The sequence below is a fragment of the Serinus canaria genome, chromosome 19 (genome assembly GCF_022539315.1).
Source record: "Serinus canaria isolate serCan28SL12 chromosome 19, serCan2020, whole genome shotgun sequence".
NCBI classification, from domain to species: Eukaryota; Metazoa; Chordata; class Aves; order Passeriformes; family Fringillidae; genus Serinus; species Serinus canaria.
The window spans coordinates 1,009,060-1,022,749 of record NC_066332.1 but is presented as its reverse complement, the minus strand read 5'-3'; the positions used below and the strand labels follow the sequence as shown (position 1 = coordinate 1,022,749).

The 13,690-nt window shown below is 51.2% G+C and overlaps 1 protein-coding gene across 11 annotated transcripts in view; it reads right to left on the bottom strand.

Annotated features, from left to right (window-relative positions):
• The window catches only part of MSI2 (musashi RNA binding protein 2), a 201,133-nt gene that overhangs the window by 33,972 nt on the left and 153,471 nt on the right, over positions 1-13,690 (bottom strand). For 5 of the 11 annotated variants that reach the window (XM_050981603.1, XM_050981604.1, XM_050981606.1 and 2 more), the window contains exons 9-11: positions 10,872-10,986; positions 5,112-5,186; positions 4,692-4,748 (exon numbers count right to left, since the gene is read on the bottom strand). In XM_050981603.1, coding sequence (XP_050837560.1) covers positions 4,692-4,748; positions 5,112-5,186; positions 10,872-10,986 — 247 coding nt within the window. The other 6 variants (XM_050981607.1, XM_050981609.1, XM_050981610.1 and 3 more) reach the window with 4 other exon arrangements.

The following is a 13,690-nucleotide window of genomic DNA, read 5'->3' as shown; positions in this document are numbered from 1 at the left end:
CCCAGGCTGGGTGTTTTACACCTCTGCACGTGGGACAGAGGGAATGGTTCGATTTTTGGGATGCTGCAGCCACGGCCTTTTCCATCCCCACTGCACTCCCCTTGGAGGTTATTAACCAAGGGGGGACCTGTGCAGCTGAACTTGCATCGGGGTGTCCTAAAGCCCAGCCACAGGAACCTCCTTCCCTCTCCTCCTCCTCCTCCTCCTCTCAAGACACCATGACAAAGAAGCCTGAAGCACAACATAACAATTCCCCTTATCTCTGGCACCAGTTCCTTCTCCTCACCTGGAAAACTCCTATTTCCTAGTTCTTACCTCCTAGGTGAGCACACACATAACTGAACACAGGACACCTCCCTGCCCACACTGATGGCTGAGCACCGTGGGACTGGCATCAGGAAAGAAACTGAATCAAGCTCAACAGAAAGTTGGTTTAGATGCTCTCACAGTAACAAACCCCATCAGTCTGAGACTTTGAACCATCTTGTGCTGCATTTCCACTGCCCCAGGCACTGCAGGAGCGTGACCCAAGGCTGAGCCCATGGCCTTTGCAGCACCAGTATTAATAAGCAAATATATTTCCCTGAGCTCTGCAAAGTTTGTGAAAATATTTGTTTTCCTCACCTCTCGCCATATACAAAGGCTTTAATAAGCTTTAACAAACATACAAGCAAACAAACCCTTAATTAAAATAAATAATTTAAATTTCTAACCTGAAGGCTTCTATGAGACTTTGACAATCCCCAAACACTCAGGTGATGATGGGAGAAAATATACCTGGGATAAAGGACAGTGCAGAACATCCCACCACAGTGGTGGAGGACCAGGGGGGATGCTGCAATTTCCTCTCCTCCCAGTTAGGAGTGCAATTTGTCTTTTTTTTGGGTATAATTTTTGCTGTAAACACACCTTGCATGTAACTGTTCCTCTGCAGGTTCTTCAAACAGTGGGTCACACGTTCTGAGGGATGATTTTATTCTTTTATTCAACTGTCATTGGTACTGGTTATTTGGGGTATCCAAACCGAAATATTCAAATTGCAAGCTAAGAGAGCAGCAACACAGCAGATCCGTTGTAAACAATTTATTATTATTTTCTACCTCAGTTACTTACAGGAAAAAAGTCATAAAAAAGGAAAAAAAAAAAAAAAGAAAAAAAAGAAAAAAAAAAAAAGAAAAGCACAGATGGACTATTTACAAAAAATGAGAAAATTCACAATAGCCGAAATGTTTGCAAATCATGCACACTAAGACAAGTTCACAAAAGCAAAGCAATTCATAGCAAAAAACCCCAAACAAAATAATAAGAAGCCATACAGATTAAAAAAAAGCTATTGCCTGCAGAAAAGTCAAAAGAAAACTACCCAAGTATTACATCAAGCATCTTTAATGAAATGAACAGCACAGCCATGGATTGTAGAGCCTTTGACACTGACATTTTAAACAAGTGGATTAACAAACATTAAAATGCATTACAGTCCTACTGTAAGCATGCACCGAACTTCTCACAAACTTATCTCATGGGCAGCACCCTTCAGGAAGAGCAGAATTTGGAGAATGGTGTTTTCTACCCAAAATCCAGACTCTGGTCATGCTAAATAAAGCCAATGGAGGGAGGTGCCAGCTCTCCTGCCACGAGGGTGGAGGTGAGAGGAGCAGTGTGATGCAGCTGAAGCAGGGAAAGCTTGGCCACAATTTAGGAAATTTGCCCATGATTTGCAAGCAAAGTTTGGAAAGAGAAGCAGCTGCAGGGAGTGTGCAGGACCATGGCTGGTCAGAGTTAGATCAAAGAATCAGAGAAACCCAGACTGGTTTGGGTTGGAGGGGACCTTAAAGCCCACCCAGAGCCAGCCCTGCCATGGCAGGGACAGCTCCCTCTGTCCCGGGCTGCTCCAGGCCCTGCTCTGGGAGTGGGGCAGGAATTGCTGTGGGGGCAGCAGCTGCCTGAGCCCCTCTCTGGGTGACATCTCACCCTGGCCCTCGTGTGATGGTGGCAGCTCCCAAAGAGCCCCAGGCCAAGGGGACAGGTGTGACACAGGGTGGCACAGCCCTGCCAGGCCCAGGGGACGCCCCTCAGGGTGGGGTTTGTGCCACTGCTGGATGTCACCAGGTGAAAAAGCGCCAGCCACTCTCTTTGGGGCCGTCTGTGAGACCAAATCAACCCAATCACCCTCCTCGCTGCCTTGACAAAAGGGTTCCTAGGAAGTTTGTGAGAAGTCATGCCTTCGGAACGCCCCTGACCCCATCCCTGTGAGTTACATTCCAAGTGGGCATTAAAAACTCATAACAAAGCAGAGGAAAAAAAAAAAATTAAAAAAAAAAAAAGAGCAAACTCAAAGCAGTGAGGATATGGAGCCTTTAAAAAAATTAAAATAAAAAGTCCAGTCAATCAAACCAGCCAGTAAGAGCAGCAATTTTTCAGTGGACATTGATATTAAACATGGACCACCCAGGCTTTCTCTGTCTCTCTCTCATTAGCACTGCAGTAAACCCCGATTAATTTGTTATGCATCTTTAAGAACTAGTTGATAAAAATTATGTCTTGTGAAATCGGCAAATAGTCTGCAAAGTGAAATAAGAACAGAAATTAATAGATTAAACTGAAAAGATAAGTCCCAGAAATAAAATTAAAAAAAAAAAAAAGAAGATACACAGAAAGGGAATGATTGCAATTAAAATTAAAAAAAAAGAGGCAATGTACTGCATGAGGAAGGGCTGGGAGGAATAATGGGACAGGAGGAGATAGAGCAGTTGCCAAAGGGTTGTGTGCCTTGCCCCTGGAGCCAGGGGCTGTCCCATGCCATGGGCAATGTTGGAGATGTGGGGAAGGACATGGAACAGCCCCTGAGGGACAGGGACAAGGGAACGGGAATGCAAATAGGTGGCAGAACTCCTGGGAGCAGCCCAGAGTGTGACTGAACACTTTTCTGTGTGTTGCACCACCAGTGCAGCCAGGGCAGGAGGCAGGGGAGCTCTCGGACCCGGCACGCTCCTGCAGAAACAGCCAAGCACTTCTCCCTCCAAACCACACCACTGAGGTTTTCAACCTGGCCCCTCACTCCTGCCCTGCTCCTGCAAGGCTCCCTGGTGCCCAGCTGTGCCCTGTGGCACTGGGCTCTCTGCCCCAAGCACTGCAGCAGTGGGGACAGCCCATGCTGCTGCACCATTCCCCACCCCACACCTCCTGCCAGGACACTCCAACTCTGGAGACCAGAGCCCCAAACCACCTGAGAAACTCCCAGCAGCTCTGGAGAGCTTCTGCCTGCTGCTAAGGAGTAACTGCTCCGAGGGGAGGGGAGCAGGGGCAGAGCCTTGGGGTGGGGGAACTCAGCAAGGTGAGACAGGGCCCTGAGCATCTCCTGCAGTGACCCACAACCCACCTGGATTCATTTTCCATATTCAATCTCTGCAGGAGACTGAAAATAACCAGGCAGTAACTGGAAGTCCTGCTTTGGTAAAAACAGGCCCTTAAAAAAATACACCTAAGGAGAGGTCGAGCCAAAGGGTGCCTTTGCTGTCAGTGAGCAAACACACAGACATGTTTATAATTAATCTCATCTAACCTCTGCAGATTTCTGACATTAAACCTATCAAAGGCGTCTCTCCTTCAATGCCTTCGTATGGATCAGCTGGCACATGGAATTGTGAGGAGTCAGAGCCTGAGACAACACACAGACAAACTCCTGCTGAAGCCTCCCCTCACCTCCACCTCCTGCCAGAGCGGGTGTCCCGCTGGTTCCAGAGGAACCAGAGGTGCTGTCACCTGCATCTGGGGACAGCTGCCTTGTCCCCACCAGCACCATGTCACCCCAGCAGCTCTGCCTGACACCCCAGTTGTTTCAGACCTGGCCTGGTCCAGGTGGGAAGATGTACCACAGGTGGGAAGAGGTGGCTCAGCTTCCAGAAGAGCCCTGGCATTTGTGAACTCAAGTAAAGAAACCCTCAGAGGGCTGCTCCCCTCGGTGTTATCAGTCCTGCAAGAAACAGCCACACAATGACCCCATCCCAAGGACACTGCTCATCCTACAGATGACAACAATCTGCATTTTTCCAAAGCAGGGTCTCACCCTAATGACTTGGGCAGCACACACGGCTCCACGTTTGCCCCAGTGAGATGCAGGTGTAACCCAGCACTGTCACACCCTCACCCACCCTAGAGAACCTTCCTGTCAGGTGCTGGCTTCCCTCCTGCCCCTCCCTGCTCAGCCACCCACAGAGCAAAGCCACTGCTCCACTGGTCCCAGCTGCCTGGGGAAGCCCTGGGGTGAGAGGGAGCTCTGAGCCCTGGGGTGAGCCCTGGGAGCTCTGAGCCCTGTGTGCTGCCATCCCACTGCGGGATGTGCTGGGAAGGGCACCTGTGGCTGGGCTTTTGGGATGCCCCATCCCTGCAAGTGCTCCAGGCCAGGCTGGACAGGGCTCCCAGCAGCCTGACCTCGGGGAAGGTGCCCCTGCTCACTGCAGGGCCTGGACCTTTGGGGGTCCCTTCCAGCCCAAACCACCCTGTCCTGTGGCTCCATCACTGATTTCCCCCGAGCCGGTCCCGCCGAGGGCAGGGGGATCCGAGCCCAGCCCAGGGCCAGCAGCACACGCCTGCTCCTGGCAGGGAGGGACCCCCAGGGCTGGGAGCCCAGGGCTGGGAGCCCCAGAGGACAGCAGGGTGGGAGGAGCAGTGGGCAGGGGGGGTTCACTTACCACAGGCCAGCACGGGGAGCAGTGTGCGGGTCCCTGTGTGCGTGTCTGTGTGCAGCTCTACGGAAGGAAAAACCCATCAAAGGGAGGCTGACAGCTCTCCACTCATCTCCCTTGCTTTTATGTTCTTAATTTAAGAAGTTTGTTCTCAAATAACCAGTACCAATTTATACGTTAGGAAAAAAATGTGTTGAAAATATGTCGCTATAAAAGTCTGTCTTAAAATACTAAAAAAAAAAAAAAAAAAAAAAAAAAAAAAATTTTGCTGTTGTGTGAGATGCTCCCTGCAGACTTGCCTGTCTCAGCTTGCAGCTACAGACTTAAAAAAAAGGAAAAAAACCCCCAAAAACCAAAAAAGAAAAAAAAAAAAAAAAAGAAGGAAAGAGGGGAAATAAAGCATATCTGCAAATGGAATGTACGTACCTGGGAACTGATAACTGTAACTTGGGGCAAATCCAGGATATCCTCGGCCATAGGTTGCAACAAAATTCGGGTAACCTTGATCACAGAAATGTGAAAAACAAAAGAAAACAAAAAAGAGAGAGAAGTTTGAGGATTAATGAAGGAGTTTTTCTGAAGTTTTTTTTGTTTGCTTGTTTTTTAACACAATGCACAATGACAGGGAGCATGGGTGAGACCTAATTTTATGGAGGGTATTAAAAAATCAGATTTATTCTGCTCATGCCAAACTGCAGAGAGGTTTCATCATTATCCTGAATAGAAACATCTCGAGCTGGCCCAGCCCCGAGCAGGAGCCCTGTCACTCTGGTAATTAACATGCACTTTGGTGTCTGCAGCCCAAGGACTGTGCATACTTGTTAGCTGGAAGAGTAAATGCCAAATGCTAAGGCTAAACACATAACACGGGTTTGCTCTGACATTTGGAGAGCTTACAATGAATGTACTTTGCTTCAGAGCTATTGACAGTTGGAGATTAAGGTAGTAGTAATTCTTTATCCCGGGAGTGTGAAGGACAACAGTTAACACATCAAAGACTTGGAGGCAGCAGCAGCAACGAGCCAGGGAGGCAAAGAGCTTTTAATTTTTCAGGAAAGTAAAAGGAAGCTGCCCGAGGTGCTTCTGAAGGCCCCTCCTGAGGCAGAGCAGCCGACCTCGGGCAGCTTTGGGAGCTTTATTAGGAGAAAAGCTCACTTGAGAGCATTTTGTGAATAAAAACACTTCAGTGAAGGCAACTCTGCTGGCTTCCCTCTCCTGGCTGTGAAGGAATGTGCTGGATGTCCCAGTGACCCCTGGCCAGGAGAGGGCTGGCAGCAGCCCTGGGGTCACACCCTGGGGTCACACCCTGGGGTCACACCCTGTTTGAACCTCCCCACAGCCATTCTCCCTGGTCCCACAGGGGCTCTTTGCTCTGACCAGGGTGGCCAATGTCCCGAGGTGTCCTGTACACTCAGGGGGTTTCCTAAAATTCCAACCTCACACTGAGCCCCAACATTTCCTCACTCAGCTTTCTTTAACACAGGCACCACCCTGCACAGTTCCAGTGCACTGAGCACTACAGAACCAGCCCCAGCATCAGCCCAGGCCTCTCCAAACCAAGAACCCATCAGGAAAAGTTCTCTCCTGCTGTCTGAAGTCGGTGGGACCCTTGGCAGCAGCAGGGCTGGAGCCCAGCACACGCTCAGCAGCCGAATGGCTCTCCTGGGGGGCTCCTCCCCTGCCTGCATTCCTCCTGTGCCACACTCATCCATCACCCAGCTGCTCTCCTGCTGCAGCAGGCCCCTCCATTTCCCATCAGATTTACACATACGGGCAGAGTACTATAAATCATAATCTAAAAGTGGGAGATAAAAATGCCTGGATGGATTCTGATGTGGGATTAGGCAGTGCCAGGGAGGGCAGCGCGCAGCTCTCAGGGTGTGTACACACTGCTGAGCCCTCCTTCCACAGCCCAACAGCTGGATTCCCTCCGAAATTAATCACCTCTGTCATTAAGTCAGATCTTTCAGAGTTAAGCTTTACAAACCTTTTTTCCTTTCTCTTTTTTTTAAAGCAACGCTATTGATAAATGGATTGTTTGCTAAGTAAGTGGCGCCATTAACACCACTGAAAAATCTGCAGCCCCTCTCTCCTGGCCAACAGGAGGAACTCACTTTGCTCTGCCTCAGACAGTTCTGAAGCACATCTGCCAGCTCACAACTGTCAGGGCACAGTGCTGGGCAGCACCTGAGCTCTGCAGGTGTGCTGGTACCTGTGGTCCCAGCCAGGTCAGCACGGTGGGGGATGGCAGCTGCCCACGGTGCTTTGGATGCCACCTCTTCTGCTGCCCACCCTGGCACGGTCCTGGCCCTGACCCCAGGGCAGCCCTGCTGTCCCTGGCAGCCCCAGCAGCAGCCAAGCTGCCCGGGGGCTCTGCTGGCACCGCCAGCACTCAGCGCTCTCAAAGTCAGGCAGATGAAATCATAAATTTATAATACAACATTACTTCAATTTTCCTCTTCATTTACTGCTGCAGTGCCCAGCTCTGCTCTAGCGACTCGGAGCCTGATCCTCGTGGGGACACTGCCTGGCTGAATATCAATGGTGTTTAACACCATGCCTACATGGACGCTTCATCAGGCCAAATGATGGCCATGCTGAGCCACCCAGCACTCCCATCAGGTGCCATCCTCATCCTGCACTGGGCACCGAGAAGCTGATCTGCCTTGGCAGTCCTGGGGAGTGACCAATCCCTTGTGAGGAAACCAAAAATCCAAGTTTTGACTGGATCACTTCACAGCAAGACTGTCCTGTGCACGGAAGCAGAACTCAAATCAGCAGGCACACCACTTTTACACCACTGCTTCTACCCAGCTCCTGTCTGGAAATGTCTTTTCATTTTAAAATTTGCTAATGGGGTGGACAAAAGCTCATGGTCAATATGTGGGAATGCTGAGCACACAGGAGCCAGGAGACCCGTGCAAAATTGGTTCAAATGCCCCAGAAAATGCAAGGAAGCTGCTGTCTCCAAATGCTGCTCTGAGCTGCAGCTGCTAGTCCATTGAACAGTGTCTGGTGGAAAAAGGAATGACTTTCTTTGAAGGGCACAGGCTTCTCTAATGCATGAGCTCAGCCCACCTAGACTGAGCGTGAGCAGGAACACAGAGCTCTGCCAGAGACCTTCCCAAATCCGTGTTCCCACCTCACACCACCCCAGCACTACAGGCTGGGAGCCTGGGGGCCGAGTGCTTCCATCTCTGGAGCTCTGCGAGCTAAAGGAGCCCAATTCTAACATGAAACACCAGGATGATGCCCACCACCAGGAGAAATGAGTGCTGCCAGCCCCAGCTGAAGGCAGGCAGCACAGGGTCACCTCCAGAGCTGTGTGTCACCACTGTGGTGACTGCAGTGTCCCAGACACAGAGAGCAGCTTCAGAGGAGAGGGGAGACAAAAACCAACTCCTCTTCACGTCGCTCCTCTGTCGCTCTCTTCCTTACAGAACAGAGCACAAAAAGCTTTGGGGCAGTGCTGTGACACCCCCTGCCCTTGGGTGACAGAGCTCCTGGTCTGCACCCCAGGGCCAGGAGCCAGTGTGAGGCTCCAGGCACAGGGAGAGTTTCCTGGTCACCAAACTGTCCCACTCAGCCACACAGGGAGCACAGAGGGGCTGTCTGAGCATCCAAGGGGCTGGGGAGCAGCTCTGACTGCTGGCTGGGCTGGCAGGGAGAGGAGTGGGGCTGACTGCTCTGCTCTTTGTGCAGAGAGGCTGATTAAAGGCCCTGCTCTCCCTGAGAGCAGCGTGTCCCAGCAGAGCCCCAGCCCCAGCCAGCCCTCCTGGCAGAAGGCTCAGCCTGCCCCCGCTCTCCCAGTCAAAAAATCCTTTCAGAACACTTTAATTTTGCTCCAATCAACCAAATCATCACAGAAGCGGCTGCCTGCGCACCTTTAGACCCTGGCTGCTGCAGGCTCCTTGGGGAGGCTGTGATTAATGAAAAAGACCAACTTCCTTAATAGCTTTGGAGGGAGCCGCTCCCCGCTCCTTCCTTGGGGTTGTCTCGTGCGTTCGCTCCTCTGATTCCCTCCTCTGCCCAGGAACAGCAGCTGGAGAAGGTGACCTTGAGCAAGGATTTCTGGAAACAGGTATCAAAACCCTTCCAGAGCAGCCCCAGTCGCTCTGGCTCAGTCCAGCTGGGCGAGGAACGGAAGACACGGGGCAGACCTGACCCGGCCTCGTGAGTCCCCACAGAACAATCAGCAGCAGCAGTGATGGAACTCTGTGTCTGATCATTTGATGGGTTAATTATGCCCCTCTTCCCGCAGGGATGGGCCCTGCAGCCTTTGAAACCAGGCCTTTCTGAGGGCCATCCAGCAGCTCTGCTCTCCCGTGCTGCAATCTCCTTGTTTAGCACTTCATTATTTAACACGCTGCCACGGCAGCAAGCAGGAACTTGGAAGATGAAAAACCAGCTCGAGTGGATAATGAAGCATCTGGCCTTCACATGGATCAATCACCAAGGCTCAGCCAGTGCCCCCAGTCTGAAATGCAGGGAGAGCAGGGCAGGACTGGCTGGAGCTGCACTGGCCAGGCTGACCCCACTGCAGCAGGACCAACAGGTGCCCCAGCTCTCCCCCTGTGCACTTCCACTCACTGAGGGCTGCTTCCCTTAACCCTCACAGCCTGAGAGGATCCTTTTCCAGAGGGACAGCCCCAGTGGGAACAGACTCACACTGCACCCAGGGGCTGAATTTTCCCTTCAGGACGCTGGGGTGGATCCAGCTCCATTCCCTCTGTGCCCAGCTGCAAGGAAAAGGGCTGAGGCCACACGGAGGAGGATGATGCCAGGGATCTGTCTGCCTTCCCAGGGTGACCTGCACTCTCTCCTCCCACAGCCAGCAGGACAGGCCAGCACAGTGGCACACAGACCTCCCTGCACAGCCCACCTCAGCAGCTCAGGTGGAAGAGGAACAGCAGAAATCAAGCACGTGGGCTCGGGCACACTGGGAACACACAGGTAACGAAATCACAGACTGACTAGAGCAAGATAAATATTTAAAGCATAAAATGTGATTTCCAAACACTGTGGGGCAGGGTGGCAGTGGAGCGTGGGGACAGCAAAACAGATGATCAGCTGCAATAAGCTGATTACACAGCCCAGAAATGGATCACCCCAGCCACACCAACAGAAGCACTATTAATTCTGAGATAAAGCAAACATGGCAGCAAGTTCTTCCTATCAAATCAAGCAGTGCCTGGTGTCAGACACCTCGGTGTAACAGCCTGATCCTTGCAGGAACAGGGCTCTCTGACCTGACACCCACCCCAGGGGCTCTGGGGTCCTCCAGCATCTCAGCCAGCCCCTGACTCTGCTCAGCAGAGCTCAGGGCAGCCCAGATCCCAAGGCTGGGCTTTGTGCTCGGTTTCTGGGATCATCTAAACCCGGGATAGCAAAGTCAAAGCATCCTCAAGGGGGGCACTGGCCTGGGAAAGGCTCACTGCTGCCTGGGGACACCTCCAGATTGCCCTCCCATTCGCATACTCTTCATGGACACAGGAGGTGACGACTGAGGGGAAGTCCAGGGATACAAAGGGAGCAGAAAGTTTAAAATATATGGTGTTTTACAAAAAAAAAACCATTGGCAATGGATTAGCAGCATTTTGGCTGAGAACAGAGTATCTGGGGTTGTCACATTATTTAGAAAGAATTATCTAGGCAGAAACAAATGAGAACCAATTATAACTAAATAGACCTCCTGCACAAATAGGAATTTGCCATTAAGTATCATTTATCCCATTTAATTAGTATTTTCTGGACACAATACTCAGGACTAAAATACCATTCCATCTCCTTGAAACTTGTAATTATTGTTGTGACCTGTCCTGTTACGCATCCCCCCACTTCCTCCATCCATGCCATTTAAGAACCAGCAAGATTTTCAATTATCTGTGCTGAACTGTCAAAGCTACCTTTAAAAGAAGGGGAATAATGTGTGACTCAATTCTTCTAAAAAAGGGGAGAGATCATTTTTAGTCAGAATGAACACACTGCATCTTTCATCATTCTATTTTTGCGAGTAAGAGTAAAACAGGCTATTTAAAACATCCATTTAAATGCAAATTTTTTATATTCCGGGCTGGGGGGGGCGGGGGGAGTTAATCATTTACCACAGACAGGATTATTTTCCTCACTCCACCCCTGCTGGAGTTCCAGGCTGGCACCCACACAGGTGTGGGGATGTGCACTTACCCAACATTCCCATCCCTAGCATGAAGGCGTCCATGGTGTACGGCAATCCACGTGCCCTCCCTCTCGTCCCTGGTGGAAACATCACTTCTTTAGGTTGTGCTTTCTTACATTCTACCTATTGAGCAGAAACATGTACAAATGAGATGCAAATGAATTCCATGTAAATGTCAAATGCAGAACTGATCTACTTAAGGGGGGGAGGTTTATTTTTAGCATCTGCCTCCCCGCACCTCCTCCCGCTCAAAGGTGAACTTCCAGAACAGCGTAACCAGATTGGAAAGAGCAAACGTGGGTGTCTCTTTAACCACCCACTGCAGCCCCCAGAGGTGACACAAGTGCTGATTTAAGAAGTTCTGTGCTCCTGAAAGGGAACCCAGCACTAGTGGGAGCGGGATGAATGGAGGGAGGGCTCCAGTGCAATCGATAACACACCACGACTCCCAGTGATCGTTACAAAAAGCTCCTTTTAAAATAGGAATAAAGAATCAATATTTCTACCCAGCAGAAAATTTCTGTAAACCCTATTAATAAAGGATCTGCATTCTTTCACTCTCAGTTACTCCTGCTGCCTTGGGAAGTTGCTCAATGCCACTGGAACCACGTGGTGATTCTGCCAATGCCCCGTGAGACAGCAGCCCAGCCCCGCTGCCAGGGGGACACCCAGGGCCCCCAGCCAGCCTCCTTCTCCCAGGAAAAAGGAGAAATTCAGCACTTCTCCATGCTTTCTTGCTCAGGCACTGCCATCTCACCCCCCAGCAGCTGGACTGGAGCTATCCCAGCCCATCCCTGTGGCTCCAAGCTCTGAGCAGGAGGGTGCTGTGCAGTGGTGCAGCCCAGCACTGCAGGGGCTGCAGGCTGAGTCCACAGGCTCGGGGTTTGTGCCTCTAACTTTGTTGTGGTTTTTAACCAGAGTGCCATTTCACAGGAGTTTGCCCCGATGATTCCTCCAGTCAGATGACGGGGGGAGCACCAGAAGTGTGTCATGTCACCTCATTTCACAGCCACATCTTGTGGGAGGGCCACTGCTCCCAGTGTCGTGGCAGCACTGGTTACACCTCAGGGCCACTGGTGCTGCAGCCTGGATGATAAAACCCATCCAGCCTGGATGGATGGACAATTAACAGGGAAATGAAGCTTGGATTAGCACCCTTAGAAACAAGAACCTGGTAATTAGCTTTTGCAGCCATAACCCAGCCCACTGCTGTTCTCAGAGCCTGGCACCACTTCTGATTTCCAGAGCACACAGGGGTACAAAGGGATGGCAGTGAGCTGCAGAGGGGCTTTAACTGGGATTAAAGGGGAAGCAAAAGTCACCAGCAGGAAAGAGAAATAATTCCTAAGCCTCTGTAAACAAATATACCCCATGTGGAGGGCCAGAAGATTCTCTGTTATGCAGACAGACTCTCTCTCCATGGGAGGGTACAGGACTGGGGGCATGGCCCTGCTCTGCTGTCCTGGGACAGAGACTGCCTGACCCCAGCCCTGCTCATCCCCAGGGGACTGGCACACTGCCCAGGCACCTGTGCCACACCAAGAGGTGCTCTGGAAGTGCCCAGGCACCATCCCATCAGCAAACTGGGACAATGTGGGCAGGAGTGAGGCACCACAACGTGGACACACCGGGGGCCTGGATGGTGCCTCTTCATCAACAGCAAAAGCAGAAAGAAAAGGGGCCTGGCTGCTCTTCTGCCAGAATCCAGCCCTGTCCTTACAGGGAAGGGGATGGAGATGGCCAGAACCATTCCAAAGGCAGAGTTACCTCAAGGGGAAGAGCCTGGAGGGATGTCACACATGTGACAGGACACCAAGGGGGCTCCTCCAGGAGGAAATGTATATGGATGTATGAGTCAGGGCTCAGCTCCATCCCAAACTGCCCCCGAGAGTGCCTGATAAGGGTCTTTGTACACACATCTGGACCTCACTCAAGCTCTCAATTCAGAGTTTCTGGGCATCTTAATAATTTCCAGATTTTTTCCACCTCCTCGTACGAGGATGTGCTACACTTTCAGCAGCCCAACAAAGAAAGGTTTAATTCTAAGGCTAAAAAAATAAAAAAAGAAAAGGGAAAAAAAAGGCAGGGAAACTAAAAATCACTATTTTTGTTTAGTCTAGTTTGGAGAATTAACCTTGCACTGGGGTACTCCTGGGTCAGGCAGAGCAGTCTCAGCCACGGGAGCCCAGGAGGGCTGAGCAGGGGAGTGAAAAGCCTCTTATACCCAGCACAACAGAGCAGGCTGTCAGCCCTCAGCCCAGGATGTCTCACAAAGCCCTGGCTAACAGCTTTCCAGGGAGAGCAGGGCTATTTTGAGGAAAGCAGAATGTGAATATCCACAATGCACAAACCCCCTCTGAGCCACCCAAAGACAAGGAGACTTTGTGGTGCCAGCCACGTGTGAGGGGCTGCCATCACCTTGGGGACAACGTGTCACTCACAGCACGGCCAGCACACCAGGCAGCAGCAGAGGGGCTTTCAGCTCATTTTAAAAATGCACTGAGTTGTGGGCCTGTTGATTACACATTACTGATCAATGGCTGGGGCTGGGACAGATCCTGGCACAGGGTGCCCAGAGAAGCTGTGGCTGCCCCATCCCTGGAAGTGCCCAAGGCCCACAAAACCTGCAAAATCCCATCCTGAGAGGGAGGAAGAGCCACAGGTGCTGGGAGTGTCACAGCCAACATTTCAGTCGGCTGCTCCAGAGCCTGACATGAGACCTTGGCTCCAGGCTCAGCTCATCACCCCTCTCCCCAGCACTGCACCCAGGATGTGCATGACTCCACCACACTGGCACCTAAGGGAAAGTAATGACTCCATCCCATTT